The 25860-nt window shown below is 40.6% G+C and overlaps 1 protein-coding gene across 1 annotated transcript; it reads left to right on the top strand.

Moving 5' to 3' along the window:
• Nucleotides 1-9550: 9550 nt before the first annotated feature.
• On the top strand, nucleotides 9551-25855 carry b4galt1l (DP-Gal:betaGlcNAc beta 1,4- galactosyltransferase, polypeptide 1, like). Its single transcript, XM_060892627.1, has 6 exons — nucleotides 9551-10481; nucleotides 12962-13197; nucleotides 18998-19185; nucleotides 20712-20834; nucleotides 21868-21972; nucleotides 23317-25855. Exons 1-6 carry the CDS (start codon nucleotides 10196-10198, stop codon nucleotides 23444-23446), a joined length of 1068 nt encoding a protein of 355 aa, XP_060748610.1. The 5' UTR covers nucleotides 9551-10195; the 3' UTR covers nucleotides 23447-25855.
• The last annotated feature ends 5 nt before the right edge of the window (nucleotides 25856-25860 follow it).

The following is a 25860-nucleotide window of genomic DNA, read 5'->3' as shown; positions in this document are numbered from 1 at the left end:
AAGAAGCCTGATTCCCTCAGTCATTAAGTACCTTAACAACAGACATCGCTGAGTGTTATTTTGAATGTGTGTATTATGACTGTTTATGTTTATGTTTGTGTCAAACAAGTGCAGTGTTGTGGAAAAGAATTTCCCCTTTGTGGACAATAATGTATAAAGTAAATAATAAATCGGGTGAATTTTAATTTTATTTGGAGGAATAAATGTTATTATATAAGAAAGGGTGATATGATTAAAAATTTTGAAGAAGGTGGTGTGAATGCGATTGATTTTGACATTATGAATGGGGTTTTGAAATCGAAGTGGTTAAAATCCTTTATTCAAAATAGTCACGCCTTTTGATTTATTGTCCCCAATGCAATTTTTAGCAAATTGGGGGAATACAATTTTTTTACGCTGCTACTTTGAGTGTACCTCACTACCACTTAAACTTTCAACCTTTCATCAGCAAGTGCTGCTGTATTGGAAACTATTGTTCAAACATAACTTTACTCTTCACAACACTCCAGTTTGGAATAACACATATATAAGGTTTGGCAGAAAATATGTATATTTTGAGGAATGGAAAGCCAAAGGGATTTGGGCGGTGGCCCATTGCTTAGATGATAATGGAAATTTATTACTGTACAGAGAATTTTGTGAGAAATACCAACTGCAGTGCTCTGTTAATGTGTACAATAGAATGATTAGAGCTATTCCAATTGTTGTAAGATTAATGGTTAGAGAAGACATTGAAGGTCTCCACAGAAATGAGGCAGCTCTCCTTAGAAGGTTGTGACTTTTGTGACAAAAAGTGCAAAAACAGAGTCATTAGAAAACTAATTTTACAAGCATATTATCCAAACCCTATTAAATGGGACTACATGCTTAAGGATTTTGATAACTCTGAAATTAAAAAAATAAGAAAAAATATTTCTGTATAAATATAAATATAAATATAAATGTATAAATATGTCTTTCCCCCTCCCTCCTAAAGCTAAAGAGGTGAATTTCAAAATTTTAAATGAGATTTATCCCACCAATGAATTTTTAAGATTGAAATTTAATCTTGATGTGAATAATTGTGTTTTTTGTGAAACAAATACTGAGAATTTAGAGCATGTGTTCTTTTTTTGTGATATGGTGCAACCTTTTTGGAGGGATATGCAAAACTGGTTACGGTCTAGGGAGCTTGAACTCCCTCCCCTTACTGTAAAGATAATTAGGTTTGGTATTTTTTTGGAAAACAAAGAGTTTGATTTCATTTGTAATTTTTTTTATATGTCTTTTTTTTTTTTTTTTTTTTTTTTATGTCTTGGGAACCCCTCCTTGAACCGCCACCTTATTGTGGTGGAGGGGTTTGCGTGCCTGAATGATCCTAGGAGCTATGTTGTCTGGGGCTTTTTGCCCCTGGTAGGGTCTCCCAAGGCAAACAGGTCCTGGGTGACGGGCCAGACAAAGAGCGGTTCATTACCCCTTATGAAGAAAAATACAGCAAGTTCCGTGACGTCGCCCAGTATGGCGCAACCGGGGCCCCACCCTGGAGCCAGGCCCGGGGTTGGGGCTCGCATGCGAGCACCTGGTGGCCGGGTCTTACCCCACGGGGCCCGGCCGGGCTCAGCCCGAAGGAGCATCGTGGGGCCGATCTCCTGTGGGCCCACCACCTGCAGGAGAAACCGTAAGGGGCTGGTGCAATGTGGATTGGGTGGCAGTCGACGGCGGGAGCCTAGGCGACCCAATCCCTGGACACGGAATCTGGCTCTAGGGACATGGAATGTCACCTCGCTGGGGGGAAGGAGCCTGAGCTGGTGCGGGAGGTTGAGAGATACCGACTAGATATAGGTGGGCTCGCCTCCACGCACAGCTTGGGTTAGGGTTAGGAACCCAACTCCTGGAACCCAACTCCTTGAGAGAGGCTGGGCTCTCTACTTCTCTGGAGTTGCCCACGGTGAGAGGTGGCGGGCTGGTGTGGGCTTGCTCGTAGCCCCCCAGCTCAGCAGCCATGTGTTGGAGTTTACCCCGGTGAACGAGAGGGTCGTTTCCCTGCGCCTTCGGGTCGGGGAGAAGTCTCTCACTGTTATTTGTGCTTACGGGCCAAATGGGAGTGTAGAGTACCCGACCTTCTTGGCGTCTCTGGGAGGGGTGCTGGAAAGTGCTCCAACTGGGGACTCAGTCGTTCTACTGGGGGACTTCAACGCCCATGTGGGCAGCGACAGTGACACCTGGAGGGGCGTGATTGGGAGGAACGGCCCCCCCGACCTGAACCCGAGTGGTGTTCTGTTATTGGACTTCTGTGCTAGTCATAGTTTGTCCATAACGAACACCATGTTCAAGCATAAGGGTGTCCATCAGTACACATGGCATCAGGACACCCTAGGTCGGAAGACGATGATCGACTTTGTGGTTGTTTCATCTGACCTCCGGCCGTATGTCTTGGACACTCGGGTAAAGAGAGGGGCGGAGCTGTCAACTGATCACCACCTGGTGGTGAGTTGGATCCGATGGCCAGGGAGGAAGTTGGACAGACTTGGCAGACCCAAACGTACTGTGAGGGTCCGCTGGGAACGTTTGGCAGAGTCTCCGGTCAGAGAGATCTTCAACTCCCACCTCCGGCAGAGCTTCAACCAGATCCCGAGGGAGGTTGGAGACATTGAGTCCGAGTGGACCATGTTCTCCACCTCTATTGTCGACACGGCCGCGCGGAGCTGTGGCCGTAAGGTCTCCGGTGCCTGTCGCGGCGGCAATCCCCGAACCCGGTGGTGGACCCTGGAAGTAAGGGATGCCGTCAAGCTGAAGAAGGAGTCCTATCGAGTCTGGTTGGCTCGGGGGACTCCGGAGGCAGCTGATAGGTACCGGAGGGCCAAGCGAGCTTCAGCCCGGGTGGTTGCAGAGGCAAAAACTTGGGTCTGGGAGGAGTTCGGTGAGGCCATGGAGAATCAGTTGGCCGCAAAGAAATTCTGGCAAACCGTCCGGCGCCTCAGGAGGGGGAAGCAGTGCCCTGCTCACACTGTTTACAGTGGGAGTGGGAATCTGCTGACTTCGACTGGGGACATTCTTGGACAGTGGAAGGAGTACTTTGAGGATCTCCTCAACCCCACCGACATGTCTTCCACTGAGGAAGCAGAGGCAGAGGGCTCGGTTGTGGACTCGTCGATCCCCCAAGCTGAGGTCACTGAGGTGGTTGAGAAGCTCCTCAGTGGCAAGGCACCGGGGGTGGATGAGATCCGCCCTGAGTACCTCAAGTCTCTGGATGTTGTGGGGCTGTCTTGGTTGACACGCCTCTGCAACATCGCGTGGCAGCTGGGGACAGTGCCTCTGGACTGGCAGACTGGGGTGGTGGTCCCTCTGTTTAAGAAGGGGGACCGGAGGGTGTGTTCCAACTACAGGGGATCACACTCCTCAGCCTCCCCGGAAAAGTCTATGCCAGGGTACTGGAGAGGAAAATTCGGCCGGTAGTCGAACCTCGGATTCAGGAGGAACAATGCAGGTTTCGTCCCGGTCGTGGAACACTGGACCATCTCTGTACCCTCACCAGGTTGCTGGAGGGTTCATGGGATTTGCCCAACCAGTCCACATGTGCTTTGTGGATCTGGAGAAGGCATTCGACTGTGTCCCTCGTGGTGATCTGTGGGGGGTGCTCTGGGAGTATGGGGTCCGGGGCCCTCTGCTAAGGGCTGTCCGGTCCCTATATGACCGGAGCAGGAGTTTGGTTCGCATTGCCGGCAGTAAGTCAGACTTGTTCCCGGTGCATGTTGGACTCCGGCAGGGCTGCCCTTTGTCACCGGTCCTGTTCATTATTTATATGGACAGGATTTCTAGGCGCAGTCGGGGGCCGGAGGGAGTCCAGTTTGGGGACCACAGGATTTCGTGGAGGAGAATCAGCACCTCCAAGTCCGAGGCCATGGTTCTCAGCCGGAAAAGGGTGGCTTGCCCCCTTCAGGTTGGTGGAAAGCTCCTGCCTCAAGTGGAGGAGTTTAAGTATCTTGGGGTCTTGTTCACGAGTGAGGGAAGGATGGAGCGGGAGATTGACAGGCGGATTGGTGTGATCTTCTGCAGTGATGCGGTCGATATACCGGTCTGTTGTGGTAAAGAAAGAGCTGAGCCACAAGGCGAAGCTCTCTATTTACCAGTCGATCTACGTTCCTACCCTCACCTATGGTCATGAGCTTTGGGTCATGACCGAAAGGACAAGATCCCGGATACAGGCGGCCGAAATGAGTTTCCTCCGCAAGGTGGCTGGGCGCTCCCTTAGAGAGAGGGTGAGGAGCTCGGTCACTCGGGAGGAGCTCAGAGTAGAGCCGCTGCTCCTCCACATCGAGAGGAGTCAGCTGAGGTGGCTCGGGCATCTGTTCCGGATGCCTCCTGGACGCCTCCCTGGGGAGGTGTTCCGGGCATGTCCAACCGGGAGGAGGCCCCGGGGAAGACCTAGGACACGCTGGAGGGACTATGTCTCTCGGCTGGCCTGGCAATGCCTCGGTATTCCCCCGGAGGAGCTGGAGGAAGTGTCTGGGGAGAGGGAAGTCTGGGTGTCCCTGCTCAGACTGCTGCCCCCGCGACCCGGCCCCGGATAAGCGGTAGAAGATGAATGGATGGATGGATGTCTTGGGAAGTTTTTCATTCATAAGTGCAGATGGTTTAAATCTAGACCTACCTAACTTTAACCAGTGGATGAATGAGGTTAAACTCTTGTGCAAATCCTTAAAATTAGTTAAACACACAAAAGCCCTCAAATTGATTTCTCTGTTAAACAGAAATAATCTAATTTAAAATAAAGCCCTTTTTGATTTATCTTAATACATATATATATATATTTATTTACTCATTTGTATTTTATTTATTTATTCTTTTTTTGTGTCCGTTTGTTTTATTGTGATCTCTGTTTGTTACTGGCTATGCTCAATCTATGGCTGATCATTGTAATGTTATTTTGTGATTTGATTATGTACCTTGTTTGTTTGTTGGATTATAACTGGTTACTATAAAAAAAACTTGTTCAGGGAAGTGCGTGTCTCGATGCATTCCATCACAGCGCTACGTGGCGGAGTCACAAACGCCTACTGGCCCCTAGGTAGGCCGCACACTAATCAGGCTACAAAACAATAGGCTTCTGTGCACTACCTAGGGTGCCTCTTGTCCAATGGGGAGCCGTTTGGAATTGGCCTTGCATTGCACGTTACGTCACCGCGTTGCACGAGGCAGCTTCTAATTCGATTATTCGGAGATGATTATTGCTCTAGTGTTTACAATAAAGCTTCAGTAATCCGTCATTGAATGTAAATAGTCATGGGAAAAGATGCAGTTACTGAAGGCATCTATTTAAAATGTATGTGTTGCGCCATACTGACATCACAAGGTGACGCCCAATTCAGATAAGACTAATTTATCAGAGAAACGTCTGTAATTTACATTTACAGCATTTGGCAGACACACTTATATCCAGAGAGACTTACATGATCTAATTTTTATATAACTAAGGAATTGAGCTTTAAGGGCCTTGCTCAGGGGCCCAACAGTGGCAGCTTGGTGGACCTGGGATTGAACTCACAACCTTCTGAGTGGTGGTCCAGCACCTTAACCACTAGGCTACCAATTGAAAGGTTGTGAGTTCAATCCCAGGTTCACCAAGCTGCCAAGTCGCTCTGGATAAGCTTGGTGAGTTTGATCCCAGGTCAGCCAAGCTGCCAAGTCACTCTGGATAAGCTTGGTGGACCTGGGATTGAACTCACAACCTTCCGATTGGTAGCCCAACCACCTTAACCAAACCTTAACTACCAGGCTACCAATCGGAAGGTTGTGAGTTTGATCCCAGGCCCACCAAGTGACTTACATGATCTCATTTTTATACAACTAAGCAATTGAGGGTTAAGGGCCATGCTCAGGGGCCCAACAGTGGCAGCTTGGTGGACCTGGAATCAAACTCACAACCTTCTGATTGGTAGCCCAACACCTTAACCAATAGCCTACCACATGAACCGCTCCTAAGTGCAAAAAATCCCCCAAATAATATGGAAATAAAATGACCACAGGAGGTGCACATTGCAAACCACCATCTTGATTCCCTATACAAACTCAGTGTGAGTGAATCTCAGTGTGCAGACCACAACACAGTGTAGTAAATATTTCAGTGTGGAACTTTCATCAACCCGGTGGACAAACAAGTTCAGTTTCTTCTGAAAGTTACAAATTATGTATAATAAATTAGGGCCCTGGGATTAAAATGAAACGCATTTATTTTATTCAGATTTTGACATTAGCTCTTAATTATACTTTTATTTGAAAAGTTTCTCAACAACACTGACAAACAACAAAGATCTTTGAGAACAGAAACCAACAGGGAATAAAAACACAAAACAGAAACACATGGTACAGGAACAAATTCATTTTGTAAAAAAACAAAACAAAAAAACTAAAATTTACAGAATGATTACAACAAACCATGATTTTAAAAATTTTATTTAAATCCTTAATGGACTTTGCCTTTACAGATTATTGATGTGAATAAATAAATGAGTTCCCATGAATCTTCAACCCTGGTGTAATTAAAGCAAAATCATAAATTGAACACGTTGTGTTGGATCTGATATGATAGACAGGAGCATGTGTTTCAACACCGACAGAGGCTCTGTCCTTTCCTCTGGCATGTAGGATCTGGTAACACTTCCCTGTTATATTTCGCTCCAGTTTTTCCACAAGCGTTTCACTTCACCATGTCAATTTTTCAGAGTCTTGATAAAATGTTGACATTTCTCGATGTGGCAGAATTGTTTAGCTCGTAGCGGTTGTTAAACTGTATGCTACTGTATAATTATACTAAACTGTAATTATCTAAGGAAGATTCTGAAATTCGGAGAATTCTTGTTTCCGCAATACCTATTTGTTCAGATCGCAAAAAGAACAGTTAAAGGTTACCTGTTAGCTGGTTAAGTTTGAAAACATTGCTGATTGTTTGATTGGTTTTAATTCTGAAAGCGCAAATACTGTGACGTGAAGAAAGATATCGAGTTTTTGTATGACATTGTGTCAAGAAAAAATATATAGGAATGATAAACCTGAGCAAAGTCGGAAGTGCTTGCATGGTGTGTTGTGCTTACTTTTTGGTGGCACAGCACTGTATTAAGCATGACAAAGCAAGGTAGAAAGGCATCAGCAGCTTATATTTCATTATAAAAAGGATTTAAAAGTAGCTTTACTATCCTTGTATTTAACTGCCTGCTATTACAAATCAGCTTCAATGAGGTGAAACTTGCTGAGATGTAATTAACACTATTGTGTATTTCTGTTTATAAGGTTTTTAAGACTGTACTCAAATGTGAACAGTGACTATTATATAAAGTTATTTGTACCAACTACCATTACTGTGCTTACACTATTGAACTAAAATATCATGTATAAAATGTTAAATAGATTTAGTTTTCATGGAGCTTGCTTTGTGCACAGGGGCATTGTCATGCTGGAACAAGTTTAGTCCTCTTAGTTCCACTGAATGCATTTTATAATGTTACAGCATAAACAATAATGTGCTTCCACTATTTGTGACAGCAGTTTGGAGAAGAACCACATCCAACAAACATCTGGCCATATACTCTACCTTACAGGGATATTAAATCACTATTACAACCACTAGGCGGAGTTCACGGGGAGCCTGTGCCTTAGACAAAATTATGTTGCAGATATCTGTAATGATGTCACTGCAAGTAGCCGGAGGGTCTTGTTATCGGTGGGAGGGGCTTCTAATTATTTTATCTACAACAGCTATAGATATATACACTAGATGTCGCCTTGTATACTACAGTACATTGGAGCGAATGCGTCAACTGAGCCGCCATCTTGGTACTGGGGACCCCCTCCTCTTAATGCATTAGTGTCAATGTAGGCAAAGAAATAATATCACCATAAATCAAATAAACTGGTTCGTTCCAAAGGTCAGACATGTATTTATCATTAAGTCCAGAGAAAATTTAAGGTTTTGATATTAAGATAATCTACTTTTTCACAATATAATGCATAGTGCTAGTAGGTGTAAATTTATTAGTTACATTCTTCCACATGAGTAAACTTCAAATGAACAATCACTACTTACCTTATAGCCTACTGCATGCAATACTGCTTCAATGGTGTGACTATACATGTTCATTTAAACATTTAAATTGCATTGGTTTATTAAATATGATACACAAAGCAATTTGCAAATCACAAATTTGAGAGGAACATAATGTGAAAGTTAGATAGTTGAGGTGCCAAAGACTGTTCAATCCTTTATTTATTCTTTTCCCGCAATACTTTTGCCACATTAAATAAGGATGTACTAAGTCACATAAACCAACAAAAAAAAAACCCCACAAAGTTTGACTTTGAGGCTGAACTGCCAACCTAACTGGTGACATCTTTCCAGGACTTTCAGCTGAATTAACCATTTAAAAAAAAGTGTTTAGTGCTGCAACTGCAACTCGTCTCTGTTTATCACTTGGGAATCTACAAACAGATTCAGATTCAGATTATTTTATTTAATGCCATCCAGTCAGCAATCAAAAGCTATTTTCATGGCAAAAATTCAATTACAAAAACACAAATATCATATAAATGTAATAAAAACAAAACAAATATAAACAGCGAGTCATATTATACAATTATTTATTTTAATTAACATACGATAAAAAAAAAAAAAAAATCCAAATCCTTTTTAGGCATAATGTCATTAAATATGTCTTTAAGTGAAGTAACTGTATAAAAGAGCATTCTGCTTGTGTTAAATCCAGGACAATCGAATAAAATATGTTTGACAGATAAGGGAATCTTACAAAACATACATAAAGTTGGGTCTTTTCGCCTTTAAGCAAAAAAAGCATGGGTCCATTTTTAATGTCCTTATTAAGAGCTTCGGAATCTACAAACATTGTCGGTTTTCCTAACTGTCAAAAACTAATAAGTGACTAGCATGGATTAGCTGTGTTCGTTAACCAAGGACTAAAACAAACCAACGGATTTCTTTCATTTGAACAACCATATGCAGCACAGAAGTCCGGCATCGTCCATGCATTTGAGGTAAAGGAGCACCGTACAAAGATGGCGGCGGTTTTGACGCATTTTTAGGACCCCAATGCGACATCTAGTGTATAGATATCTATGTACAACAGCAACCGCCATTTCTTCTGTTACTTGTAAACCGGCTCAAATGATTTGTTTGCTGGGTGAATATTCAATGGGAAGCCTTGCATTAGCAACGTCATGCACAACTATACTGACGAGTCAAAATGACATTTGCGATCGTTTTCAGTGGCGTCATTGCAGATATCCGTAACTCACTTCTGACTATTCGAATCTGAATTCCAGATATCTCTAACTTTCTTTGTGACTAGCTAAAACGGAATTATAGATATCTCTAACTGTCATTTTGACTAGTCAGAATGTAGTTACAACTAGTTGAAAATATGTTGTTGATATCTGTAATGTTAATTCCGGAAAGTCAATTTTAGCCATAAAATGTTAAAACGGCTTGCCATACATACTTATCTGTCTCGAATCACTGAACCGATGACGTATGTCTTTACGTCAGCTTCTCGGGCGCGCGAGGCGTATCTCATCTCTCAGTATAACGGGAAGCAGAGCGCCCTGGAGCATATTACGACGGCGCATTTTCTATTGTATGACTTTCCATGGACTAAACTCCTTCTTTTTTTCCTTTCCTCTCACATTCGTGATACCGTTGGGTTCTTCTAAAAGCTGTCGGATAACGAAAAGAAGGACGAGCTTGTTTAAGGAGACGCGAACTAAAGTAGTAGCTTAGCCAGGCTTGCTAATTAGCCGAGTGAACATGCTAACGCTAATGAAGCCCTGACATGTCAGTTTTGTTTTAACACCACAGGTTACAGTCATGGATTTTAAACATTTCCGGAAAGATTTTTAGCAACCGGAAACTTAAGTGTTCGGTAAAAAAATGTTAGTATTGTAGACTGGCTGTATAGAAAACTAATAAATGTTTGTTATACAGGAGGTCAGGTAGGTAAATTCGTTTTAAAAACAAACAAACAACTCTTCAAGCACTGGATTTTCTTTTTCTCGATTGCACAACAACTCAAACGAGGTGTATATAGATGTAGATTTGTGTATATGGATTATATAATAGTTAATAGTTTGTAATTGACGCTATACGACACAAGCTAAAGAGACTCTGAGTTTATTTGCCTTTTTGTTTGTTTGTTTGTTTGTTTGTTTAAAGATGCCGGATCCGAATGTGAATTTTAATTTGCTCCAGAAGACTTGCACTCTCGTTGTGCTCCTTTGCTGTCTGCACATTTTTGTCACTGTATTTTATTATGTCAGATCGCTGGATTTTAGACAGTCATTTGTCCAAAACCAGAATCAAACGTACCAAAACCACGGGAAACTGGAAAAGCATGCAGCACTCACAGAAGAACTCAAATCAAGCAGCACTTTAACTTCCAAAAAAAACACTGTTACAGAAACCCAGCTGGAAAAATGCCCTGATCCGTCTCCTTTGCTCGGTATGAAACCCTTTTTAAACCTCTTATAATCAAGTGTTTGCTCAAGTCATATGGAATCAAAGTTTATCATCATGTTGCTGACGGTGTCTTAGTGGTTAGCACATTCGCCTCACACCTCCAGGGTTGGGGGTTCGATTCCCGCCTCCACCTTGTGTGTGTGGAGTTTGCATGTTCTCCCCGTGCCTCGGGGGTTTCCTCCGGGTACTCCGGTTTCCTCCCCCGGTCCAAAGACATGCATGGTACGTTGCCCTGCGATGGGTTGGCACTCCGTCCAGGGTGTATCCTGCCTTGATGCCCTATGACGCCTGAGATAGGCACAGGCTCCCCGTGACCCGAGGTAGTTCGAATAAGCGGTAGAAAATGAATGAATGAATGAATGAATGAATCTGACGTAGGTGAAAATGTCTTGTGTTTATGTTGCCGAATTACTTAGGTTTTTACTTAAACTGCATCCGAAATCTGAATCGTATGTCCTGTCTTTGTCATTTGACTCACATTTAAACTCATCAAAAATCGCACCTGAATCGTGCAGGGTTCATTTGTAGGTCTGAGATTTGTTTCATTATTATTATTATTATTATTATTATTATTATTATTATTATTATTCCTACTAAGCTCCCTACACCTAGTCGAGTGATTGTAGAGATGCACCGATCTTCATCTGAAAAGTTGTGCATAAGTGTGGATATGAAAAGAAAAATGTTTCCGTCACATTTACGTGAACTTAAGTCATTTGATAAGAGAAAAACAAATTGGGTTGATTAGTATTGAATTGTTAATACCGGAGAAAGACGAACCATCGCAGTGAAATTCGTTTATTAAAATATACAATCTTGTTAGAAAGTCAGAGCGCACAGTCAGTCACGATACAGCACCCCTGGATCCTTGCTCATAGATCCCAGCTTTGGTAGCCTGACGTTAGTGCTGTTCTTTAACCGTTTCCCAAGAAGCACCCTTAACTTGGTGAACGTATGTCTGCGATATTGCCTTGGGAAGGAAGACTGTAGTAAACGCTAAATAGTTTTTGGACACGTGATAATCAGGTGTCCAAAAGGGAAGGTCCTTTTGGACCTTCCCTTCCACAATGTGGCATCACAGTCATTAGCTTGATCTCACAATTCAGCCTTCGGTTTTAACTAAATTATGTCTAAGCTAATAAAAAGGTCTTTAATAAACACAGGTCACAATTACAGTGTGCCACCTCCCTTTGTAAACGTGATAAGACAAAGAGCACATTGGTGGTTAGACTTTAAACAGTAATTTGGTTAAAACCACATTCCTAAAATGTCTCAGTGTCATTATACGTCAAAGGGTTGGAGGTTGTTTCCTGACAACGTCAGTTAATAATGGAGCAATCAAAATATTTCAGATGTATAATGCAAATTAGCTCATTGTTTGATTTATTTGGAAGAAGACCAAAAGTCTGCTAAAAAGTTAATTGCTTAAAATTTGCAGTGGTGGTTATTATAAGTTTGAGGGCATAGACCTGAAACAAAAGGTGAAACCCAGTGTTTCTCAAAGTAAGGTCCAGGAAGTGGACTTTTGGTGCATGTGTCTCCTTGTGCTTGTGTATGTATGTGTATGTTAATAAGAAATCTCTGATCATTACAGCTCATTCTTTCCTTTACATTCTCATATAACACTTTTGGTAGTTATATTAATGAAGAACGGACTCTTTGTTAAAAAAATATACGTTAATGACAAAGCTAGCTGGATGTGATCAGTTCTTTAACTAAATTATGTCTAAGCAAATTAAAAGGTCTGCGTTTATTACAGTGTGCCACCTCCCTTTGTAAACGTGATGGGACAAAGAGCACATTGGCAGTGACACTTTAAGCAATAATTTGGTTAAAACCCCCAGTCCTGTAATGTCTGTGTCATTATGATTGAAAGGGTTGAAGGTTGTTTCCTGACATCAGTTAATAATGGCTAGATTCTGAAATAGACTAGATACTGTACATTCCTCTTCTAAAAAAGTTTCAGAAGTTCAGCTGTGGTGGTCTATCCTCTCTTCACCTGCAAGCAATGTTTCAACTAGCATGTGTGTCTGATCTTCTCTGCCAATGTGTGCACTACAGCAAGTTGTGGAATCTCACCTGGTTTATATAAGTGGGAACTTTTTACTATACCATTTTCCCCCTCTGCTGAAACACTAAGCTTTTTTTTCAGTCACCGTGTGTCTCCAAGCATGGTCTAAGTAAATAAGCAGAGCCTCACAGGTCTGCATAAAGTCCATTGTATGAAAACAACCTGATTGAATTTGAATGAGTGAGCGATATGAGTGATGCATTATAATAGATGGGCAAACAGAGATTTCTCAAAGATATCTCAAGTGTTCGAACATACCACTGTGAATGTGGATTTGTTTATTTGTGAACGGGTTAAAGATCTAAAAAGATTGGACTTTCATGCAAACCCTTACCACAGCAAGAACGGCAGATGTTGCTGTGAAACTAACTAACCCTTCTGTGCCGTTTCAGTGGGTCCGCTCAGAGTTGAGTTTAACTTTCCAGTGAACCTCGATGAGGTGAGGAATATGAACTCGGCGTTACAAGAGGGAGGACGCTTCAAACCCAAAGATTGCATAGCCCTGCAGAAAGTGGCCCTCATCATCCCCTTTCGACATCGAGACGAGCACCTGAAGTACTGGCTTTATTACATGCACCCGATCCTGCAGCGGCAGCAGCTCGACTATGGGGTCTATGTCATTAACCAAGTGAGCCCTCACAACTCTCTACCCACTGAATATGTGTAATTGTATAAAAATGCCTTTTCAAGCTTTATAAAGACATTAATTTAAGCAGGAATTTAAGTAGGACTTTGTAGCATAACATTTTTTTTTACAAGGGAAATTGTAATGCCGTTGCATACAAACTCATTATAGGCAATTCTGTGTCTCCAATATTTATTTTGTGTTCATGCCTTCAACACATTTTGGATTTATGCCAATCTGGCTAGACAGTCTACTACAGAGTATAGTAGTATTTAGTATTATAACTTTTAAAAAAATGTTTATTTTCTTCCCCTCAAAGAAAGGTAACCATATAATGTGGTTTGACAGACAGGAGGCAGTGTGAAACTTAGAAGGTGATGTATGAATAAGTAGAGAAAGGAGAAGTATGACTTAAACAATGTAGTTAAACTGGTAAATTGTTGGTCAAACAAGAGACAGGTTTGTTAATTGTTTATGGATCCTAAAAAATAATGGATGGATATGGATCCATATGTAATCTGTTTTACTAGAGATTCTTTTGAACTGTTAATCTTGTCACACTTACCTTTTTACAAAAAGGAGCTGAGTCTACCTAAGAATTTAATCTGTGACAACTCTGAAAATTCCTCCTACCTCCTACACACACACCACACACACACACACAGTTCAATAGCACGAACAGGAACCCTACTTTCCCCCTTTTTTTATTCACTGAAAGTACATTGTGTACTCTGCCACAATGACTGATGGGTAGAGTCTTTGTGGCTTTCCTTTTTGTTTTCCTTCTCCCTCCCTTGTTTTTCACAGTCAGCAAAGTATTTTGAATGTTTTGAAATAAGTTTTGAATCAAAAATTTACTCCAAATAATTTACAGAGTTAAGTTATAAAATTGACAGAATAATTTCCTCCCTTCATTTGCAAAGGTTTTTCGTTTTATGTTTTCTTTTTTTCCCTTTACTGACACTTTGTTTTGTGTCTCATGGCAGTTATCCTCAAGTCTTTTTTGAATAATTCTTGCGAAACCAGGTTCTAAAAAGAAATTAATGAAGCACTGATAAAGCTTTGCTACATCATACACAACTCTTTACAATGCTATTAAGCTACTACAAAATACTTTCTTGTTACACCTTCATGACAATGATCTGACACGAAAAACAATGTAATACCTGCAGCTAAACTTGTTGCACCGGTAGCGTTGACACTGACAGCCTTGCTTCACCCATGTTTGGGCTTCACAGTGGCTCAAATTCCATGTACCATGTGTATAAAGTACTACAAACTTCCCTGTTCCGGATGCATTTAAACAGTTTATAAAGAATAAGTTTACTGCATGGAAATATAGATAGTGTGTCATGATTATAAAATCAGGCCATTATTAAGATGCTTTGTTGTTATAAACATGTTATATCTTCGTAACTGCATCGAATAAAAGCTGTTAGATTGTAATAGAAACACCTTTTAGAGATTTTGGGGTGAGCACTTTCCACCACCATCATCAAAACTTATTGAAAAAGCTTTTTGGATGAACGACGTTCAACACTGTATTTGAGAAATGTGAAGATGTTTAATCCAACCTAAAATGATCCCTCACCAAACCAATAAATGTCTGAAGTAGTTGACCGTTTACATGGTGATTCTCATGACACAGTGGAGGCAAATATCAGAATCAGAAAGAGCTTTATTGCCAGGTATGTTTTCACATACAAGGAATTTGTTTTAGTGATAGAAGCTCCACAGTGTAACAGAATGACATATACAACAGAATGACATATACAACATAGACAATTTGTATGTACAAATGTTCAAGTGTGAAATGTGCAATTGAAATATAAATAGTATGCGTTTTAAGTAAATAATGTGTAAGAATAGTGTTGCGTGTTCCGTGTATGCAAAGTGTTCATCAGATGGATTGCCTGAGTGAAGACACTGTTCCTATGTCTGGTTGTTTTGGTGCTCAGGGTTCTGTAGCGTCGACCAGATGGCAACAGTTCAAAGAGGGAGTGTGCTGGATGTGAGGGGTCCAGAGTGATTGTCTTTGCCCTTTTGCACACTCTGGAGAAGTACAGATCTTGGAGAGTGATGAGAGTTGTGCCAATGGTTCGCTCAGCAGTCCGGACTACCCTCTGTAGTCTTCTGAGGTCAGATTTAGTAGCTGAGCTGAACCAAACAGTCATTGAGGTGCAGAGGATGGATTCCATGATGGCAGTGTAGAACTGTTTCAGCAGATCCTGTGGCAGGTTGAACTTCCTCAGCTGGCGAAGGAAGTACAATCTCTGCTGGGCCTTTTTCACAATGGAGTCTATGTGAATGTCCCATTTCAGGTCCTAGATTGTGGTTCCCAGGAATCTGAAAGACTCCACTGCTGTCACAATGCTGTCCATGTTGGTAAGTGGGTGAGAGCAGGGGGGTTTCTCCTGAAGTCCACGATCATCTCCACTGTCTTGAGCGTGTTCAGCTCCAGGTTGTTGACTGCACCAGACAGCCAGCCATTCAACGTTCAACCTCCAGTCTGTAGGCAGACTCGTCACCATCCTGGATGAGGCTGATCAGTGTGATGTCGTCTGCAAACTTCAGGAGCTTGACAGAGGGGTCATTAGAGGTGCAGTCATTTGTGTACAGGGAGAAGAGCAGTGGGGAGAGGACACAACCCCGAGGGGCGCCAGTGCTGATGGTGGGGTTGCTGGATTTGAGTTTTCCCAGTCGTACTAGCTGCTGCCTGTCTGTCAGAAAGCTGGTGATCCACTGACAGACAGAGGAGGGCACGGAGAGCTGGGTTAATTTGGGCTGGAGTAGTGATGGGAGGATGGTGTTAAAGGCATAGCTGAAGTTCACGAACAGGATCCTCACATATGTACCTGGTCTGTCCAGATGCTGCAGAACATAATGCAGTCCCATATTGACTGCATCATTCACAGACCTGTTTGCTCTGTAGGCAAACTGCAGAGGGTCCAGTGATGTCCTTCAGATAAGCCAAAACCAGTCTTTCAAATGATTTCATGACCACAGACGTTCGAGCCACAGGTCTGTAGTCATTAAATCCGGTAATTTTGGGTTTCTTTGGGACGGGGATGATGGTGGAGCTTTTGAAGCATGAGGGTACTTCACACAGCTCCTGTTCTCTCTTGAAGAGCCGTGTGAAGATGGGGGCCAGCTGATCAGCACAGGTTTTCAGACAGGCTGGAGAAATGCTGTCTGGGCCTGGTGCCCTTCTTCTCTTCATCTGCCTGAAGACATCATCTTACATCTGACATACATCATCTTCACTGAACTGGATTTTAGGTGTGGCAGAGTCGGGGGTTCCAGGAGATGTGAATTGGGCTTTTTCAAACCTGCAATAAAACTCGTTCTGCCAGTTGTTGACTCAACACAGTGCGGGGGGGATTGTGTCGTGTAGTTGGTGATGGCTTTCAGACCTTTCCACACTGAAGCTTAGTCATTAGAGGTAAACTGAATCCGTAGTATAAACCAAATTCTAAAACCAAGTTTAGATGGACAGCTGAAGATGTCAGATCTAGGAGGTTTATCAGAAACAGCTGTGATACATTTTTTTCCCCCAAAGTAATTTCCCAGGGTTCCATTTAAACTGTTAGCCATAACAGGACAACACTTGATTATCTTTCTTTCAGGCAGTGAACAGTGTCAGAATTCTCACCTATATTTTCTTTAACTTTTTCATTTTGTCCTTTTTTAACATTTTTCTCCCCTCTGTGTTTGTCAGAAATGTCAGACATTTCTGCTCTCTTTTACTGTGTTTCTGTAGCTTCTGGTGTAAACCAGCAGCGGTTCTTTTCTCAAATTTTCCCAAATAAGGGAAAAGCACGAGGGTTCAAATGCTGCTTCATACACTTTAATCTCTTCTTGCTGATTTTCCAGGAATTTACCCAATCTTGACTCACACTTTCCGCATTCGTCTAGATCTTCTTCTTCTTCTTCTTCTTCTTCTTCTTCAATATAGGTGTGTTTTGGTGTAGTAAAATGGATGTAGACATTTTAAAACGTTTTTTTCTTTCTTTTCTGAGTGTTGTCTTTACTTGCTGCTCTGCTCACTCTTCTCTCTAATTTTGTCTCTCGCTCCCTTTGCCACCCTCCTTTCCTTTCCATTTCGCCCTTACCCCATCCCCCACCCTCCACCCCGTCCATCTCTTGCTGGCTACCTGCCATCCTCTTCCTGACAAAATTGCTGGTCTTATGCATGATGGCTTGCAGCACCTGGTGTTAACAGCAGGGTGGAGAAAAAGGTGAGAATGGTCTACTTGCTCTTTGTGATGGGTTGTTACTAAGTCTGGGTGGTTCTTCCTTTAGTTCTTTTTTCTTTTTTGTCTGTCACTTTTTGCACTCATTTTTCTTATTCTTCTGCTATGTTTTTAATTTAACTACACGATTAACAGCTTTGATTAAAGCTTGGTAATAATCTCAATCTAATCTCTTAATCCTTTGAATAAAGCCATTCTTTATTTTAATGTAACAAGCCATTGCTCATTCATGCAGTTTTTCAATCGCCCAGTCGTGGGAGTCGCACAGTGCTTAAAAAACACGCAGATGCAAGTCAAAATTTTCAATTAACATTCTTATCAAACATCAGATAGGGGAGAAAATGTGGCGTCTGTTTTGTTCTGTTTTTCTGAACATGTCGTGGTTTTGGATTTGGAAACACATTGTTGATGAAAATGTTCAGAGAAGAATAGTCAGACTAGCTTAAGATGACGTACCACAGTAACTCAATCACTCTTCACAAACAGTATGAACAGAAAAGATTGCACAGCATTTCAAACCTAAAAAATAATATAATAACAGGTTTCATTGGATCACATAACTGCGTGGCAAAAAATAGGAATCTGTGCACTCTATAGACACAGGCTCACCTAGTGCACGGTTGGTTTATAAAAACTCTAGAGACCACTGTGAACATGCCACAGGATCAGTAGCTTCAGGGATACCCAGACCAAACCTCTGCAACAACCACAACATCAAAATAAAAGTCACAGAGGTCACATTTTTCCATATTCTGATATTTGATTGGATTCTCTGGTAAAAACCACTTCTCTGAGGAAGTCACTTCGTCCCATCGTGAAGAACGAGAGCAGCCGAGTATCCTCGGGGCCACAGATCTTTTTCTTCGAAGTGAATGCTTGTTTTCTCTCTCTCTCTCTCTCTCTCTCTCTCTCTCTCTCTCTCTCTCTCTCTCTCTCTCTCTCTCTCTTTACTGCTCGCAACTGAGAGCATTTTTCAGAAAGCCCTTCTGGGTTCATCTTTGGTTATCTCGAGACTCCTTCTTTTGCCGCTCTTTCGCTTTCAAGCGACAGGTTCAGCCATTTCTCCAGAGACCACAAAGAAAAGGAGAGGCCAAAAATCACCTGAAAGGATTTAAATGAGAACTTGAGATGGCCAGAGCTCTTGTCCTAGGCCAGAAGATTCTCACATTTATTACATGGATCCTGAGCTGTTTGCTTCCAAGTTATCTGCAGGTTCACTATTATAAACCCAGAAGATTCATAGACAGTCACTTTTAAGTGAAAGCTCCTACTATTTAGATGAGTTGCTTCACAGCCTTTGGTGTAGCCATAAAGCATGGGCTACACAGTCATTAGCATTCCCCTGTATGCATCAGGCACTTTCAGTTAGGATGGTTGTTCTGTGGTAAAAAGCCACTTTAGGTAAGACTTCTTAGCTTTTATATTCAAACAGTTCAAAATTAGGGCTAAGATTAAAGCCATAGCAACTGCTTGTAAAATGAAGACCCCACAATAGCAAGCTGTTTGTGTATTTTATTTAAATACTGCTGTTTCCTGCTCTTGTCTCTCAGGATGGAGAAGAGACGTTTAACCGGGCCAAACTGCTCAATATAGGCTACGTCGAGGCCCTGAAGGAGTACGACTACGATTGCTTCGTATTCAGTGACGTCGACCTCATCCCCATGGACGACCGAAACACGTACAAATGTTTCAGCCAACCAAGACACCTGTCTGTTTCCATGGACAAATTTGGCTTCAGGTAACCTATCCCTTTTGTTCAGCTCTCTTTATTCTGGGAAGAGAGAATTTAAAACGACAATTATACAGCTCCCCTACAGTTTTCCTTACTTCAGCTCAAGCCCAGCTGAAACTAAAGGAAAAAAAAAAAAAAAAAAAAGAAATATATTGGGGGCAAATTAAAAATAGAGCAAAATAATTACGAAGTGTTATTGAGCTTAGATGGCGCATAGTTGATTAGGTTTTAATCGTGCTCAGAATGAATGTAAGGAAGCAGTTGTGCTTATTGGTGAACGAAGTACATTATTTGTATTTTGGCTTTGGATGTAATGCAAAACTGCAAAATTAATAAATTATGTTCCATATTTACTTTTTTTTACACAAGTGTCTGAAGGGCTTCAGGATAAATGACTAGAGGTTACTATAGTAAATGGATAAAGCTCTGTACAGTAGAAGACTCTTATTTCCTCCTTTGTGTTCTGGCTTTCTCTGCGGTTTGCAGCATTTCCTCCTGAGGTTTCATTTGCATCGAGTCTGAGAAACACCTGTGTTTTTCCATTTTGTTCCGACTTCATGCATACCCTCCATGCTCCAACTAGCCCTCTAGGGCCTCATTTGCATTCAAATGTAGATGCTAGTTCTTGTGCACAACACACACATAAAGGTACAGGCACCCATACACAAACGTGAAGTGTGAACAAACACTGAACGATTGGTAAAGAAAATAGACGCCACGACGAGCCTCTTCATCACCTAACATGCCTTAACATGCATCTGGATCTGTACCAGGTGTGTATGAGTGTTTTATGGTGTCTTAATAGTGCTCTCCCCTTTCCAGTGCACAACCGTTGCGCCTACCAGGGTTTAAAGGCATCTGGTTGTAATTTTACAGCATTAGCTCACAACACAAACTACAGAGAAAGACATCAGCCAAAAGTCTTCACTCTTTAACTGTAAACAGAGGCTGTTACAGTGCAGCTTGAAGTTACTGTCGGGAAAATATAATGCTTCAGATCTAATAAGAAAATAATGACCTTTTACCACTTTAAAAAGTAGGCACATTTAAAGTATACACGCTACTTTTGAAGCATCTGTGATGGATTTGTTAGGATGCCGTTTCACTCTCTCTGGGTGACCCCTTCTACACACACACACACACACACACACACGCACGCCATTTCTCAAGCATGACCAAATGCTTCCTATCTGTTTTGCTTCTGCGTTGAAGTGTATTTCCTGCCCTTACATGCTTGTGCACTGCTTGTTTTTTCCCTTCTTCGTCCTGTAAACCTCATGTAGCCAAAGGATACCAGTGTGTGCACATGCGTGGCAGCTCTCTAAGATTTTTTTACGAAATACGATGCAATCTTCATGACAGATTGCCGAGGGACGTAAAGGGACACCTTGTTCTTTTGCAACCCCTTTTGGTAATATAATTTTCAGTGTCTGTGTTTTGTAATGAATATCAGCTTACTTGGAAGTTTTTCTTTCATTTTTCAGCATGAACCCAAACACTTTCCTAACACACTTTCCTTTTGTCTCATGTAGGCTTCCGTATAACCAGTACTTTGGGGGGGTGTCCTCATTGAGCAAGGAACAGTATCTGAAGATCAACGGATTTCCAAATAACTACTGGGGCTGGGGAGGCGAGGACGATGACATCTTCAACAGGTCTGAGATTGTTACATAAGTTACAGCACCAAATGTCATTACCAAATGTCACTAAGTGCAAAATTTGCTTTGAAGACCATATTATGTTCCATATTAATAAAAATACAACTTTACTTCTTACTCTTTATTAGCGTAATTTTCCGAAAATGTGAAATAAAATCACACCGTATCGACAATTACAATGTTTTAAATCTATTTCTCTGAAAGGTTTGCCATATAGCCCCTGTGTGTGAGTTGTTACTATAGAAATGGCAGTTGTCTATAACTGCATTCAAGAGCACTCTGGTTAGAAACCTCATATATATCATAACTTATCAAAACGTTTATATAAATACTTTTGAAGCGATTATGGCAGAATGCCTAATGAGCAGCTCTGGAATTTCTCTGAAATCCGTATCACATGGTTTTATAAATACAAGTCAGAATGACACAAAACAGACTTTAGGCCAGAGCTGGAATAGTTCTGTAGGATTGTAAACTTCAGACAGGTCTCATTTGTTTGGTGCTCTTGTCTACACAGATGGTGTAGCTTTTAAGCCGGGAAGAGGCTTATAAATAGTGATTTCTCTTTTAAAATTTGTGAGCGAAGTCCGTAACCGCAGGGAAATCATAAACAGTCCGACATTTTGTGGCCTAGGTAACATAAAACTTTGAATTCAAGCTTTAATCGACCTATAAAGTTTAAGCAGCCAAATTAGTGAAGGCTTAGCTTGCAGATGTCAGGCTGGTATTATACTCAATACCAGGTTTTCCTTCCCCTCTTTGTGCTCTTGTGTTTAGTTCTGTTTGAATGAAGTCATGTATTCTTTATAGAATATTAGGCCTGGTCAGTAACTTCATCAGGTTTTTATCGAAATGTTAACCATATTTACCAACTTTCCTATGTTCATATGTCCTGCTGACATCATTTCAATGTTTCTGAATGTTGTAACACATTTTACAGTATGTTCCTTTCCTTTGTATGTTTATCTGTTCCTTTATCAGTTACTAATCAAACACACACATAGTGAAGCCTTTGTTGTGTTTCTCGCAGGGTGAGCTCCAAAGGGATGGTCATATCCAGACCCAGCGGTGTCATTGGAAAATGCAGGATGATCCGTCACGACCGGGACAAGCAGAACGACCCGAATCCCCAAAGGTAGTGTGCTTTTTTTTTTATTCACCCTGCTATACACTGTGCCTAACTGTTTGTAAGTACTTACGAGTAGACATCTAAGTACAAAGGTCCCCTTCCAGCATCCTATTCATTGTTTACTCTGTAAAGAAGAGATTGTGATGTTACTGTGGACCTTTGATCATTGTCAGTTTGATAGACTCTGAAACACTTGTCGAAATGAATTGGCTCATAAATTGTGCTTGAGTTTACTTGTCATAACTCCTAGCCAGGTTTTTTTTTTTGACTTGTATTGTAGAATTATTTTAAGTTATTTTTATTAGTAAGTTGTACTGTGTATTTATAACATGCTTTTAATCATTCTGTTTTGTCTGTTTATCTAGCTGCATTACACATTTATGAATCACAGTTTACCTTGTCAGGAAATATCATCTAATGCTGCTTTATGAGAACTCAGTGGGTGGCAAATGGCCAAACTCGAATCAGAGAAATTATTAATGTACGAGATGACAAAAAATGAATGTGTCTGTTCTTGGCTGCAGGTTTTCGTTCACACCAAGCAAGAGTCACAACTGCTGCTTATTCAAAGGCGGAAATGACTTGATTTAAAAGTGGTTGTGCTATTTAATTGTTTAAACAAAAGCACTATTAATATTTACACATCACATATGATGTTCACTGCTTATAATCTACAGCATACAGATTTATTACTGTTCTAACTGCAAAGTTTTTTTTAAAAAAAAATTTTTCTGGAAAAATAGTCACCTTTGTTACAGCTTAGCCATTAATTAAGTGTTATGTGCTAAGTGTTATCTACATTATTTAACATTTTACATTTAAAGTAAAAAGGTTACATTTCATTAGTCGGTATGAATCGGGACGTCACATCCATTGCTGCTCAACAGGTTTGTGTGAACAGTAAAACAATGCAAACTGGCCACGACATCTCTGTATCATGTCACGTGTACACATGAACAAATATTTTTAATTTGAATGGATTTCTGTAGATCATGTTTTAAGACCTCAGAAACATAGAAAGTAAACACATAAAGAAAGAAAAATATACATGTAGGTCATAAATGTATATTATTGGCCCTCTGGTGAAAAGTTAAAGCTTCATTGTGCTGTGCAGGTCAGTGTTTTTGTTTCCACAAAACATTATCGTCCAAGATAAAAAGCTGTAAAATAATACAATAAACTATGACTCTCTAATTGAATCGCCCTCATGAAGTGTTTCGTAAAATATCAACCGCATTGTAAGCCAAACCTAAAGGTGACTAGGAGATAATGTGTACCTTATATGCAAGAGATTAAATGGCAAGCTGCTTTACTTGTTTGCTATTCTAATGATGTCATTTCCTGGCCCAGGTTTGACCGAATATCACACACCAGAGAGACCATGAACTCAGATGGCATCAACTCATTGTCCTACAAAGTGGTGAAAGTGGAGAAGGACAAGCTGTATACCAAAATCACAGTGGACGTCGGCAAACCATAGAACGCACATCATTTACCAGGACAAACTCCTAAAAGGTTTTAAAACTGTCTATCAGGAAGACCGGATGCAATAACCAAATGTGCCTTGACAATTTAAGTCGAATATACGTTTAAATTTTTTTTAAAATAATCTTTAACTTTTCAAGGAGAATTCTCTATTTTTAAAAGACATTAGTACTCAGAAATTTATTTGCCATCTTTGCACAAGCGAAGGTGAAAAGAAAGGAAGTGGACGTGTGAATTAAGGTCATATAGGAGATTTGAAGGTTGGTGGTGTGTGTGTTTTTGTGTTTCTGGGTTTTTTTCCCCTACTCTAAAATGCTCTCACTGAGCTACTAGAGCATCTCTTGAGCCACAACTTGCCAAGCAAGGCATTGTGTAAAGAATGTAAGCTGCAGTGTGTGTTTGTGACCTCTTTTCTAGCTTTGCCTTAAGATCACCTCTTTGTATGTTGAAGATTTAGAGAGGAGTCTGTGCCGGACTTGCTATCATTCCAAGTCATGCAAAGAGTTTAAGCCTTCTTAAAATCCTCATTCCACTTTTTGTGACCTGATACCAAAAAAAGAAAGACTGAACTGAATGTATGCTTGGTGCTTTACCCTTTTACTGTAAAGGAATTGAACTCTCTGAAGTAGAGGTGGTTATTTTAAGAAATATTCAAAATAATATCTTGATACTTTTTGAAATGTACATTAAAAAATTAAATTTTTCACTCTGAAAATTTCCATTTGTGTTTACAAAAAAGCCATTTAATATGGAACAGGAGAAACGACATTACAAGTCATGAATGAGATTTACACTTTAGTAGTAAGTATGACAATCCAGAGTACAAGCAATGTCAGAGGTGCCAGTATGCATGACTTCTTTATCAGGTTCTTGACACCTTACTATGGTGATATGGGAGACACATTAAAACTAGCCGTTTCTGGTTTCTCAGCTATAGCGATGTTAATTCATTGTAAGGGAAAAGCTTGTAAGCAGTTGGGAAAAAATGTGTTTCTTGTAGTGGGCACTTTTTCTAGGTGGGTAAAAGAAAAAAATTCTTAGTTCATCTACTGGTTATAATATTAACTAGATTTGTAAAGTTCGTTGTGACAAACCACTTATTAGATAGGTAAGAGAACTGCATACTTCCCGAGATTTTTTTTTATTAGTGATCTTTGATACCCATAAATGACAAGATAAAAACAGATAATGATATCCTGTTCGTTGCAGCAAAAAAGATCCTACTCTCAAGTTGTGATAATCTCTGTGATAAGATAAAAAGCATATTATAATTTATTACACAGCTAAACAGGAGTTTACTTTCGGAAAACCCTGTAGCTGGTTGTGTTTTTGCATTTTCTAAATTTTTTTTTTTCTTTCCGTGAGCCACATGTGAGAAATAATTAATATATTATAATGCCTTTTGTTGTTTTTGATGATAACTGCATCATCACTGGGTTCATGGAAAAACATGTCTACCTTTTGGTTTGTGCTTAATTTGTGTTGAAGCCATTTTTCAGGGTTTAAAATGTTCAATGCCTGATTTTTTTTTTTCCTTTTTTCTTCCTTGTATGGTGAAATGTTCTATGGGCCAGCAGGCTATAAGAAAGCAGTAACACATTTATTTGCTGTGATCTGAGAGGAAAACAAAGCCATTAAAATATCACAAGTAGCTTAAGATCTGTTATCTGCTGGTGTCATCATTAAGAATTCCGGCCCTAGTGTCAGTTCATTTTCTTCTTGAAACCCAAAACTAGCAGTGTCCTGGGGATCGGGCCTGATTTCTCCTCAATCCCAAATTCTCTATAGATTGGAATGATTAGCATATCTGTTTGTATTTCTTCTATATAGATAGTAAAAAGCTGAATCACAAATTGTGTTTCATTGGATGAGCAGAAATGTCAATCTAACCTGATGCTTTTCTATACCGAGCACTTGAGTGGCTTTTCCAGCTGTTTTTCCAGCTGAGTACATAAGAATGTGTCTTGCACTCAGTGGTAGGACTTCTGTATATTTTCCCCTCCCAACTTCCCCCATTCCAGAACTCCCCAAACCCCAACGACTTCATCAGCGTTTTCTCTAAAGGTTCTCTCATGCCTCCTAAACTTTTTTCTCCTCAAATAATCAGGCATTAATCCACATTTTCTATCTATTTGGACAATGGCATGTAATCCAAAAGCCAGCGTATAGTTTCGGGGTGTTGTGTGTTTTTTTTTTTTTTTTTTTTTGGTTGGTTGGTTTTTTTTTAAATCCATTTTACAAAAACTGTCTTGCTAAATACTCTGTTTTGTTTATTATGCTTTATTTTGACATACCAAGATGCAACAGTTTCTCTTGATTTCTGAATGTTCTGTCTTTTATATCATATTGCTGAAGATGATTGCAGTTGATCTTAAAGAATTAAATGAATCTCTGACTTAAGGTATATTC

This window comes from Tachysurus vachellii, chromosome 18 (assembly GCF_030014155.1).
Source record: "Tachysurus vachellii isolate PV-2020 chromosome 18, HZAU_Pvac_v1, whole genome shotgun sequence".
Taxonomy (NCBI): Eukaryota; Metazoa; Chordata; class Actinopteri; order Siluriformes; family Bagridae; genus Tachysurus; species Tachysurus vachellii.
This window is presented reverse-complemented; position numbering and strand designations above follow the sequence as displayed.

Coding starts and splice junctions, on each gene's coding strand:
- b4galt1l (XM_060892627.1), top strand. CDS start 10,196: ATGCCGGATCCGAATGTGAATTTTAATTTGCTCCAGAAGACTTGCACT. Junction 19,186..20,711: donor ATGGACAAATTTGGCTTCAG/GTAACCTATCCC, acceptor TGTCTCATGTAG/GCTTCCGTATAACCAGTACT. Junction 21,973..23,316: donor AACGACCCGAATCCCCAAAG/GTAGTGTGCTTT, acceptor TTCCTGGCCCAG/GTTTGACCGAATATCACACA.